This window comes from Dasypus novemcinctus, chromosome 8, assembly GCF_030445035.2.
Source record: "Dasypus novemcinctus isolate mDasNov1 chromosome 8, mDasNov1.1.hap2, whole genome shotgun sequence".
Classification (NCBI taxonomy): domain Eukaryota; kingdom Metazoa; phylum Chordata; class Mammalia; order Cingulata; family Dasypodidae; genus Dasypus; species Dasypus novemcinctus.
This window is the reverse complement of record NC_080680.1, coordinates 65,931,202-65,943,340: the sequence shown is the minus strand read 5'-3', so window position 1 is coordinate 65,943,340 and position 12,139 is coordinate 65,931,202. Positions and strand designations below refer to the sequence as shown.

The 12,139-nt window shown below is 37.7% G+C and overlaps 1 protein-coding gene across 1 annotated transcript; it reads right to left on the bottom strand.

Moving 5' to 3' along the window:
- Positions 1 to 2,610: 2,610 nt before the first annotated feature.
- DMRTA1 (DMRT like family A1) lies at positions 2,611 to 11,866 on the bottom strand. Its single transcript, XM_004456073.4, has 2 exons — positions 11,118 to 11,866; positions 2,611 to 7,547 (listed from the first exon to the last, which is right to left on the bottom strand). The coding sequence occupies exons 1-2, from the start codon at positions 11,758 to 11,760 to the stop codon at positions 6,703 to 6,705; spliced, it is 1,488 nt and encodes a 495-aa protein (XP_004456130.1). The 5' UTR covers positions 11,761 to 11,866; the 3' UTR covers positions 2,611 to 6,702.
- Positions 11,867 to 12,139: the final 273 nt, after the last annotated feature.

Genomic DNA, 12,139 nt, shown 5'->3' with positions numbered 1-12,139 from the left:
AACAAGACACTTGCTGGGGAAAAGAGAATATAAAATGGGGAGTATAAAAAGGAGTTATAAATACCTAGTATGATCCCATGAGCAATTGCTAATATGAGGACTCTTATAGTTGAATTTTTTTTCTTTGCTTTTATGTAAGCTTATTTGTGTATATCAATTTTTTCTTTCCTCTCCCATTTTCCTACTTCTTAACATAAAGTTTATTAATAGTGTTTAACTTTATATCTCAGGATTAAAGTTACAGGACACCAGAGTGGGATTTGCCTCAGCTACAAGAGGAATGAATATCACCCAAAGATGGATATCACTTTGTATGTCCCCTTTTGTTTTTGTTATACAATAAATAGTTGTATAAAGTTGAGTTGAAGGATGACCTTGTTCTTGCCTTTGTTTGGATATAAACACTGTTAATAGAAAAGAGTATGAATACCAAGTCAATAAGGGGTCCTGAATCCCCTTTCCTATAGCAGCCAGAGTTAGAGATGGCCAAAAGAGAACTTGTAGTATTTACAAGGCAAAAGTGAAACATAAGCTATCAGGGTCAGATACCCAGTGAATGTCAGGTTGCCCTCCCTTTTCTGTGTTCCACATCCAGCTTTTCTTCCTGCCTGCTGACCCATATTGGGTCCACCACCAGGTGCTTGATTGTAGACCCAGAGTCAATAGCTACATAAAGGTAGTGGTTTCCCATAGACCTCTTACATTTCCTCCATGGAAACATTTGAGTGACTGTATACCCTTGGATTCACAAATTTCCTGTAATTTCCCACTTGTTTACCCATACCAGTGCTACAGGTTAGAGATACTTTCTCTGATCTACTAATTCCCCTCTTCCAGGCTTTCAATTCTCAGCATCTCCTATGTTTGTTTCAGGTCGAACTTGTATAACAACTCCCTTATTTCCATATATACTTAGAGTGGCTCTGTTTTCCTGACCAAATGCTGACCAATAAATGTAGCATGAATAAGAGTAGTAACTGTGATTTTGCTGTTCATTTCCTTCTCCTTGCCTTTTAAAAAATCCAAATAACAGGTACAACAATATGATATGAAAGTATAGCTCACCTCTGAAATGAACACCCAAACAGGATGTCTGGAAATAAGCCTGTTTGTTTTCAGGTGTTTGCCTGTCTCTTTGGGTTCCATATCAACTATGAGTTGATTAAATACAATTACAGTACCCTTGTTGAGGGGGCAAGGATAAAATCTTAATAGAATGAAATAACAATGGGGGTAATTTATTTAGCACCCAGTATATTAGCATTATTTTACTATGCAGTTATTTAAGCTATCTTTTGTCTCCATGAACTTTTTAAGTTAGATATTAATATTCTACTTCTACGAAAGGACACTGGTGCCCAAAGAGTTTAAATAACCTGCTCAGGACCATACAGCTAATAAGTCCAACCTCTCCTCTTTCCAGTAAGGAACAAGTGCTTCTTCCAGTAAGACATATTGTCAGATGCTTTACAGAAAATTTATCAAAGTTTTCTGGAGTGCTCTTCCATGTTCTTTTTGAATCCTTCTCTGCCTTCTCATGGCTTACATACCTACCGGCCACACACTAACATCTATTAGACTGAACCCTTTTCTATCCCCTACAAATTTGTACTGTGCTCTGCGTCTCTTCCTCTTTCATCTACTCCCAAGAGTCTGTTGCACAGGAAAAGCTTTAGTGAACCAACTGCATTGTTTTATTGACAAATAATGGTTGGATATTTTCATTTTCATGGTCTTAGAATTGAAATCTACTTGTCAATAAATATTTATCATGTTTCCGATTGGCCTTAGAAAAGGATCAGTCCCAACACTGAGAAAGGAATGAAAAACTCCCTCAATAAGGTCTAAAATGGGTAATTTCTACTTGGTATTTTCAATGATTAGAGGACACATTATCATATAAGGTAGCCATTGACAGTTGCTAACTGCCAAGATATCCTTTCTTATAGTCTTCAGAATTCTCTCCCTGGGTAATTTTTACCCACTATGCTCTCTACACTGTCCAGAATAAGCACAATTCATTTTTTTTATGTGCTAGCTCTTTACATGTTTTCATTTTCCCTATTTCTGAAACTCTTTCTCATAGACCACTACTACCACCACAATTATCACATTCCATTGTATGCCTCCCCACTAATATCACAGGTTTTAGAATCACTCTAAGTACATGGCGCTCAGACCTGATCACATTACTGTAGCTAATATCTGATCAACTGATATCCCAGAGCACATGGTATTATACCTTCTTTCAAGATGCATACTTTACTAATGTAATCTAAATTTGCATTGGCTTTTGGAACAGCCATGCCATATGGTAATCACATAATCAATCTACCAATCAACAAATAACACTACTTTTTTCTCATGAAAAAAAAAAATTGTAAATCCAAGTATCTTTCCCTTACTGTGTACGTGTACAGTTAATTTAGTTTTAACCTAAAGAATCTGACTATTATATATCAATGGATTCCATTGATATGATATATCAATGGAATGGGGAGAGAGGGTGAGAATCAAAATAATTTTGAAACTTCATTCTGTGATCCAAAATATTAGCTTCCCTTCCCAGATGTGTGCTGTCCATGAATAAGATAACAATGCAAATTATATCTTTATTCTTTCTTCTTTTATTGATGAAATTTTTTAACAGGTCAAGTGCAGAAATCTAAAACTTACTTCCTGGTTGAAATGGATTTATTAATCAATATTCTTTGACACAGTTTTTCAACTTCATATACCTCCTAATTGTACCAATATCTAATCCATTTTTCTTGAACTTGTTTCCAGGAAGGATTTCAATAAATATTTGACATTTTAAAGCAAAGTTTTTTAAACAAATCAATTTTATTGTTATGTTTGATGTATATATTTTGATAATGCCACTTTAGTGCATCCATCTGAAAAAAGTGAACTTCCTGACAAGACTGCTTTGATGTGGTCATTTTGACTTGAGAACATTTTGACACAATCAAACCCATTAAAATGTCAGAAACTCTTACAGTATCAGCTTTTTTAAAATTACCAAATCCTTTTCATCAAATCTTCTACTGAATACTATCACTGGGATGAGGCGTCAGTACAAGATAAGGGTAAGTAATACCCCTCGTTTTAATAATACTTAGTGAAAAAAAAAAGGTTTTTTTCACTGTTTGGCATAGCTACTCTGAAGTGCTACCTCAAAACAGCTTCAAGGTTAGAGAAGATTATGCAAGATAAAGCCATGGTTTTGTGGTATAGGCACCAAAAACAGGATCGATTAGAGCTAGATTGGGTGGTAGGAATGTTTCTGGGCAGGAACTCCTCCCACTGCCTTTCACCTAAAGGATAAGCCCCCACACTTAGGAATCAGGCGGCCCTGAGAACATAGTACACTTTGCCTTTATAGATGTGATGTTCCACTTCATCTCACTCCACACATAGGAGAATGATCCCATTTACAGTGTAAATAAGTCTATGGTATGATAAGATGCTTTGTCCCCAACTTTTCTTATATTCTAAAGTCATTTTGATTTCAAAGATAAAACGCAAATGTTGAAGTAAAATACATTTTAAGAAAGAGTTGAATGAATATACTAGTGTAAAAATAGTTTTCTTAAGTGCAAGTTCACAGTTAGGAATCTCTAGGAAGAGTTGTCCTAAAATCTCCAGTCCTTTTGTTTCATCAAAAGTTGCAGAGAAAAGCAGTATATCATTTATTTGATTAACAACCACTTCAACGGTCCCCTCAACTCTAGCCCATTTTCAAAGAATATCTAGAAGGGAACTTAGCCTGGGAGGCCAATCCTGGGGTTGGACAATAAATCTGATCCAGAGGGCTCTGAAGCAGCTGGGATGACCAGATTCCATTCAGGTGAACAAAAGTCTCTTCTTTGCCCACTTCTTCCACCTCTCAGGCCAACTTTTTCAGACCAACTTCCCTCCCATCCCCAGTTAGTGCCTTAGGAGATCAGATCTCAAGCAGCATCCAAGGGCACAGCATAAATATCAAGATTGCAAAGCACTCACTGATGTACCAACATTGTCGAGTGGTATCAAGAGTGATCGGCTGGTTGTTTTTATACACATGGGAATATTGATGGTGAGGTCCTGTGTCTTATTCACTTCTTTATACCCAGTGTCTAGCCCAGTGCCTGGCACAAAGCAGATACTGAATAAATAATTATTGAATTAATTAATTATAGGCTAATATTCTCTTTTTATCTTTTATTTATTTCTGTCAGTGAAAAACTACTGTGAGCACTTCTTAAGTACCAGACACTGTACAAAGCTGTGAATGAACCAAGCAGACATGAAACCTTCCTTCAGACCTTATAGTCTGACACTGATGAAGTGACTTCAACTCCTTATTATTCACACTATTCTTCATATACAGGTCAATGGTTGGACAAAATGACCTTTGTACAAGTTTCTTTAAGCTCTAAAATGATTGCAAAAAGTATTAAATGTACAAAGCATTATGTAAACAAATTTAAGTTTTAGCTTATAAAATTACATTTACAAATTTGAATACTACTAGAAATGGATATTTTTTCCAATCCAAAAGCAATTCTTGTTCTCAAATGGAAACATGTGCATCATTATATAAGCCACAAAAGAATCCAGCAACTCTATCATTGTTGCATTATTACACCAGATACGTGTTTTACAATGTAGTTTCCTTGAAAATGCAATATTTTACATTCAGTATCATCCATAAGATCTAGCACAGGACATTAAAAAAATTCAATAAATCAACTGATTGAATGGAAATAACTTGAGACTCTCCAATTGTTCTAATTTCAATGGCATTTAGGAGATTCATGAGCCCCATGAAATTGGATCCAAAACTGTGTGCCTATAGACCAATTTTTGGAGAATTCTTTGGTTTTATCAAATTCTCAATGAAGCATATTATCCAAAATGGATTATTAGTTCAGAATATATTAATTGAATATTATCTATTTGCCAGCATATCAACTGTGCTATGGTTTAGTCTCAGAATCTAAACCTTTCTGATACATAATTAGTGAATATTGCATCTAATTTTTACAGGATCTGCTTTCTCACATAAACACATTTAATTTACATTAAATTAATGAATATTCTATTAAACATATTTATATTCTAAATCAGCACCAAATATTCTGCAGTAATTTAATATGCTAATTGCTGATAAAATACAATTTAGAAATATATTCTTACTGGCTTCACAGGAAATACATCAAACTGATAATGTAAGAATATCTTTATTGAATCATACTACTTAAATTGTTTAAACCATTTCTGATTCATCACTTCTAGCTGAGTTTCCATTTATCCCCAACAATAACTATAAAGCTACTGTCCTTAAAAAAATGATGACATAAAAAGAAAACTTCATAAAACTGTTTGGTAAGCACTTTTCTCAGGGACTTTCCACTGACCAAAATAAATAGCTCTCAAATGTTCCAGATGGAGAACGAGTATTTTTTAAAAAAGTTAAAAAACATCTAAAATTGAATGCCAAAATGTTCCCTTTGGAAATCTTATAGCTTGCCTCCTCATTGCATTAAGCATCATCCATCTAGAGTTAATCGATATTTATCTCATCAGCTGTTTTAATTTCCTGACTAAAAGTACCTTTACCTTTGAGCCGACTGCCCTATTCATGCCCCAAACATACGGCAAGGCCTATTTTCCTAGATACAAGCATTCACACACTTCAAGATTAAAATCCTTGTTTATGGTAGATGTTCACTTCATAATATGAAAATTTCTATGTAACATCCAAATGACTAGTTTATACTATTTAATTAACTATTCCTTTCTAATTCCCATACCCTGAGAACCTAGTTGCAATTAGTGATAGTGGCCAGGAGGTGGCACACTCTCATTTTCCAAGATTTATTTCACAGTGTTCATTTTAACGAGAAATATTTTTTGTAGCACTTGTTAACACAAATGGCAGATATGAATGAAAAATAAGACATTCAGAAAAATAAGGAGTTCAAATTCCTCAAAAGTTTTACTTATTGCTAACCACTTTTATGCAAATAAAATATTGTTTAAATACTTTAAATAACTTTTTTCTCTGCAGTAACCAAAATAATTACTGAGAAATATCTCAATTTTTTCAACTCTTCCTTTTTGGCTCTTTTTATATTATGCTGGACTGTTTTACACTTACAAAAGTATTTTAAAACTATTATCCCCACATTTCAATACAACAAAACAAGTACAGTTTTAAAATAAATTTTACAATTGATATTTTAGAGGAGGGGTTTTTAACCTTTTTTGTTCCATGGACCCCTCTGCCAGTCAGGTGAAAACCACAGACCCTTTACTAAGTCCACACTATACTGTGCGTTATTTAATAAATATATCACACCCGCACCAACACGTCCCCAAAAGAATGTTTTTTTTTAATTCAATTCAAGTTCACAGACCCCTTGTTAAGAACCCCTGTTACAGAGAGAAGATTTGTTAGTTGAAAGTAAAAGATCTCCTGATACAAGTTTCATTCAAGGCACATATAATGTTCAAATGCTTCCTTCGCTTAATACAAGCTAAAGAAGCATGTTCAGATCTAAAGTCTATTCTACTGCTTGCAAAAATAAATAACACTTTTAAGTCTTGATAATCTACTCACATATATATTGTACTACATTAATAGATGTGGTGTGCATGTATGTGCATATTGCATACTTCCAGAAATTCTTCAGAAAGGAACAATGGGCAGATACATTACTGATTGTCCTGATTTGGTCTGGAATACAGTCCACTGCCCATTACTGAGTCTTTGATGGGAAGGTAAGAACAATCTCTAATCATTCCTGAAAAGGAATAATCCAAAGCTGACCGAAAAGGCAATGCTGGTACCAACCCAGATGTTAGGTAGGGTGGAATAAAACTAGATAGTCCTCTTCCTGGAGAGGAGTATGCCAGTCGTAATGGACTCATACCTAGTCTAGGATTTAAGCTGTAGAAACTCGAATCACCACCATATGAAGCAGAAGAAGTCTGAAGAGGAGAGAAAGCTGACTTATTCCCTAGAGCTCCAAAACCAATTCCAGTTAGACTAAAATTAGCTCTCTGAAAGGCTATGTGCTCAGATTTTCCTGAGCTTGCTAGGTCCCTAGTGTCTGGCTTATGTTCTTTACCATTTAAGACCTGTTCGATGGCTTGAACCACATCCCCTTTGCAGAACTGTAGAATGCCTTCTAGCCAGCTGCGCCTGTAACTTGGAAAAATCTTGGTAAGGATATCAAGAGGATCTCTTGGTCTTGAGGACAATGTGGGAAGACTGGATCTGGTAGCAGTGAAATCTTTGGCCCACTCACTCTCATTTCCTGATTCCAGATCAGAAGATGACAAGGACCTTGGGCTCTCTTCGCCTCCTGATTGCTCCTCAGGGTTAGGAGACAAGATGCTATCATTCTTGTTTGACTTTTCTGAAATAGATGACCTGTTGTTTTGTTTTCCAATGACACCATTAGACTTGGAAGATGAAACCAGGGAAAGTTGATGGGATTTGGAGACTGGTTCTCCTTGTCCACGCTGGTATGAGTCATATTTACCCATTTTTTGTTCTTGAGAGAGAAGAGGGGAAAAAAAGAAAAGAATCAAAAATAGGAAAAATGTTCCAGAACATAGTACTGCCTACTCAAAAATAATGCTGGAACAAATAATTCATTCATTCACAGTATATTAGTAATAATTATTTACTTTAAAAATGTTAATGACAAACTCAATTTTAAAAGATCATTCCAAAATGCAGGTATTGGAAAATTGGAAAATGCTGTTTCTTATGTAATTTAAGGATCATAAACATATACATATATATACATGCAGTAATTATTTAGGAATCAGAATACAAAAAAATCTATTATTCCCTCAAACTATTAACATTAGATCAATAATATCCACTTTCCCATCTTAGTAATTTGAATTATTCCTAAATCTTACACAAGTTTTAGTGTTATGTAGTAGGCTATTTTTCTTTTTTTTTTTTTTTTGCAATTATGCTATGTAACAACAGCAAAGTAGAATGATAATGATTATGTTTAGATATGAAAAAGAAGCAGTAATCTTAGTTTGAAAATGAGGAATCTATTTAATCATGAATGCTAAATTTTAACAATTGGTTTCTTATGCTCACATTTTATGTTCCAATTAAATTATCTGAATAATGTGAGGAAATAAGAAAATTGTTAATTTCACTTCAAATTTAAATCAGTAATGATTCCTGTGATATCTTTTTCAAATCATACCAGAGTGTTCATATTTTGTTTTATGTGAAAGAGACACTTTGTTAGTATTTTTTCACAATCCTTTGTGAAATATGTACATTTATTTTTCAATCCTTAGGAAGTACCAAGAAAAGAGTTCAAGGCTACATTGTTCCTAAAATACAATTATAAACTGCATTGCTGCAATCTGTATGGATCTGCAAAATGACTTGTAAAAACAACATATTAGACATTGGCTTCAAATCACAAACCTCTCCCCCAGATATTAAGGGAGAATTTTTTCTAAAAATACTTTACATAAAAATCTAATTTTTCTACCTCAATATCTTACCCATATGAATATAAATAAAACAAGACTATCTTAAATATTTATTTACCAGGAAATGCCAGGAAAAAAACAACAATGTTGTCATTAGATAAATAATTTTTATTTTGGTTTAAATTTCCTCTTACTCTATAGATATATTTTAGCTCTGTTTCCATGACAAAAAGTAACCTGAGGAAATCTCAAAGTATTTCTGTTAAATGTTCTTTTTTCATAGGGCTTGTAAGTGCAGTGGAACAAATATTGTCTAAAAAAAGTGATTTGCAACCACAATTTGCAATACTCCCATGTTTTCTTCGGTTTCCCTGAGGAGCAGCCCTAAATCCTAAAGAAATATCTTTAGTTTATTTTTAAATTAAAATATGTGCATTTTAGAACATTGAGGTCAAAATGTTGATACTATATCATATACATGACAAAAAAAAAGATGTTTCCACAACAAATACACAAGCCCTCCTAGTATTTTCAATTTTAAATAAAATAATAAAACTTTTCTAATGAAGTCTGTTGAGTGGAGATAGATTGGCTTTAGTCCTCCATTCCATGTTTTTCCTTATAAATACGGTCGCCAGTAAATCCTCACAGGGCCCACTGGATGGAATGGGGGAGAGTATGGGCCATGATGTGGACCATTGACCATGAGGTGCAGAGGTGCCCAAAGATGTACTTACCAAATCCAATGGATGTGTCATGATGATGGGAATGAGTGTTGCTGGGGGGGAGAGGTGGGGTGGGGGTGGTGGGGTTGAATGGGACCTCATATATATATTTTTTCAATGTAATATTATTACAAAGTCAATAAAAAATAAAAAATAAATAAATAAATACGGTCGCCAAATTCACCCATGAACATTAAAAAGTATCAAAATCTCATCTCTGAGCACATTATGCATAAAATAATTTCTGGTTTTATAGTTTAGTCAAACATAAAAACTAAGGCTATTTAGAAAATAAGGTATCTTTAACCTGCTGTGATATCATCTTTCTGTCCTTTGAACTTCTATAATTGTCTCACTTTATCTATTGTTTTTACCATTTATATTATGCCTTGTGTTATAGTTTAGATTCATATAATCTTCTGCCTTTGAATATAAAAAGTTCTTTATGTAGGAAAACCCTGTTCACCTTTAAATCATTCAGCTAGTCCTTGTCTAATGAATGAGTAAATTAGACCACCTTCCTACAGTTCATAGAGATTGTGTTAAGAGGAGGCAGTCAATTTAGAAAAACCATTGAAGTAGCCTTTCAAAATTTGGCTTGCTTTCATAGGAGGTCATCTGAGACAAAGACTAAAATAAAATAATTTACTCTATAAAATACAACACCTTGATATTAAAAAAATTTAAAAAAACAGAAACCATGCACATAAATTAATGTATCTCACAACTTGATCCACCAGAGCTCACTATTAGTTTAGTTTAAGGAATTTTAACTTATACTTCTCTTTTAAATCAGTTTTACTTAATAACTTTATGCTTCAGCTCTCTCTGATCTTTCACACGAAATGCTGAAAGTCTTATTATTTTTTTACTGAAATAAACTAAAACATGTGCAACACATACTCCACATGCCTCATTTAAACGCAGGGAACAGCCTTTACCTAAGTACCTCCTGTGAGCTTTTAAGGTGGTAACCTTTACAATTCAGGGAAGTTTTCCCTAATTAATCACTTTTTTCATATACTTTTGTACGACACGACCTCTTAGACTTAAAAATAATGTTGAAATAATGTTTTCACTTCTAGTAGGCCCTGCTGTGGACTGTAAAATTCGCTAAAATTCAGTAGAGTTTCATTGGCAGGAAAAGTTAATTTTGGACTGCCATAGCCAAAATATACATTTGGAACCTAAAACCCAAGGTACCTTCTCCATTGCAACACAGGAGATAGGAGAGATTTGCTTCCAATAAATAAAAGATTCAAAACTCTTTGGATTAAACAGCCCCGATATTGGATTTTCAAATTCTTACTAATGGTCTTACAAATCTGGAAAACCTAAACTTCTTTCCTACGAGAAGATTCGAAAGTTAAAATATTAGCGCTTTCTACACTTTGGCCAGCAGAGCACAAATATAAACAGTTGGGGGTAAATGCGAAGGGCGGGGGACCGGGGACTGCTCGGTGGATTTCATCCTCTCTCAGATTGGCGCCAGCGGTTTGCCCGGAAGGTAAATTACTCTACCATGTATCAGTGAGTTTCCCACGCAAGATCCGAAGATTAACTCTGGTTTTATAACTGAAAAAAGTACAGATCAAGCTCAAAGCACAGCACCTCTCACATGAGTTTTCCGGTCCATGCCCGCCTTCAGGTTCTACTCACACCGAGAAAGTTAGGGCAACTTGCACGCGAACAACGCTCTTCGAAGCTGCAGTTGCTCATTTGTGATGGGCCTCGCGTCACATTTTCACTGCCTTATCCTAGAACCCTCAGAAACACACAAAAGCCCTTCCGAAGTGAGGGATTGCAGAGCAGTTTCCCAAAATTTAAAAAAACTTCTTTTAAACAACTTTCTTGCCCCCCTCCAGGGCTTGTTTCAAAGACTTTTTGTCCAGAGCAACTCTTTCCTCGTAGGAAGAGTAAACTCACCTTGTTTTTCCCCAGGGTGATCCGGGTGGAAAGCCTCGAAAGCGGGCGTCGCCACAGCACCAGCCCGTCGCAAGGAACCAAGTCCCAGCGCAGCCACGGCCGCAGGGCCGCCCGGCGCCTGGACAGCCTCGGCTCTGCCGCTGCCTGCGGACGCCCGACCCCCCGGGCCCGAGGGTCCAGAGTACAGGAGCCTCTGCAGTCCCCGGGCCTCGCTCTCCTCCTGAGCCTGCTGCCGGCGCAGCGCCACCTGGGCAGCCATGACGCGCTGGCGCTCGGCGATCAGAGTGCACTTGGCACAAGCGCAGTCCCGCCAGCGGCAGAAGCGCTTGTGGCCCTTGAGAGCCGACACCACGCCGTGGTTGCGGCAGCGGGCGCACTTGGGGGTCCGCGGGTAGCCGCAGGTCACCGCGCCGACCCCCCTCTCCAGCCCGGGAGCAGGGCAGCCTCCGCTCCCGGTGGCGGCGGCGGCGGCGGCGGCCGCAGCGCGCAGAAAGAGGCCGGGCGGCCGGAGGAAAGCTGGAGGCACGGGCATCCCCGGCGGCACCGGAGACGGCGGTGGAGCAGCCGCTGCCACCAGCCCCGGCGCCAGGAGGGGTCGGTCGCTGCCGCTGCGGTCGCTGCTGCCACATTGCGACTGCTCCATTCCCGAGAAGTTGCCGGCGAAGGGAAGAGCAGCAGCAAAGCCAGCCCTCTGCGCTCTGTCCCACAGCTAACCCTGCCGGGATGCTGAGGGGCGGGGAGGACCTGCAGTAGTCGCGCTGCCCCCACCCGCCCTCTGGCAAAGTTGGCCGCTTCTCACAGTGAGGTCCCAGCGGCCGCGGCCGCGAGCTGTCGAAGCCTTGCGCGCCTCTTCGAGTCCCGGAGCGCGAAGGTAATGCCGGGGATCTCGGGGCACTTTCTGAGCCAGGCTACTCCGCCCACCCGGTCTGCAGGGCAAGCCCTGAAATCCGGGGAGGGCCAGGGGCGGAGAGTGGGGACCGTCTGGGAGGAGGGGCGGTGGAAGACGCAAGAAACCATCCTGA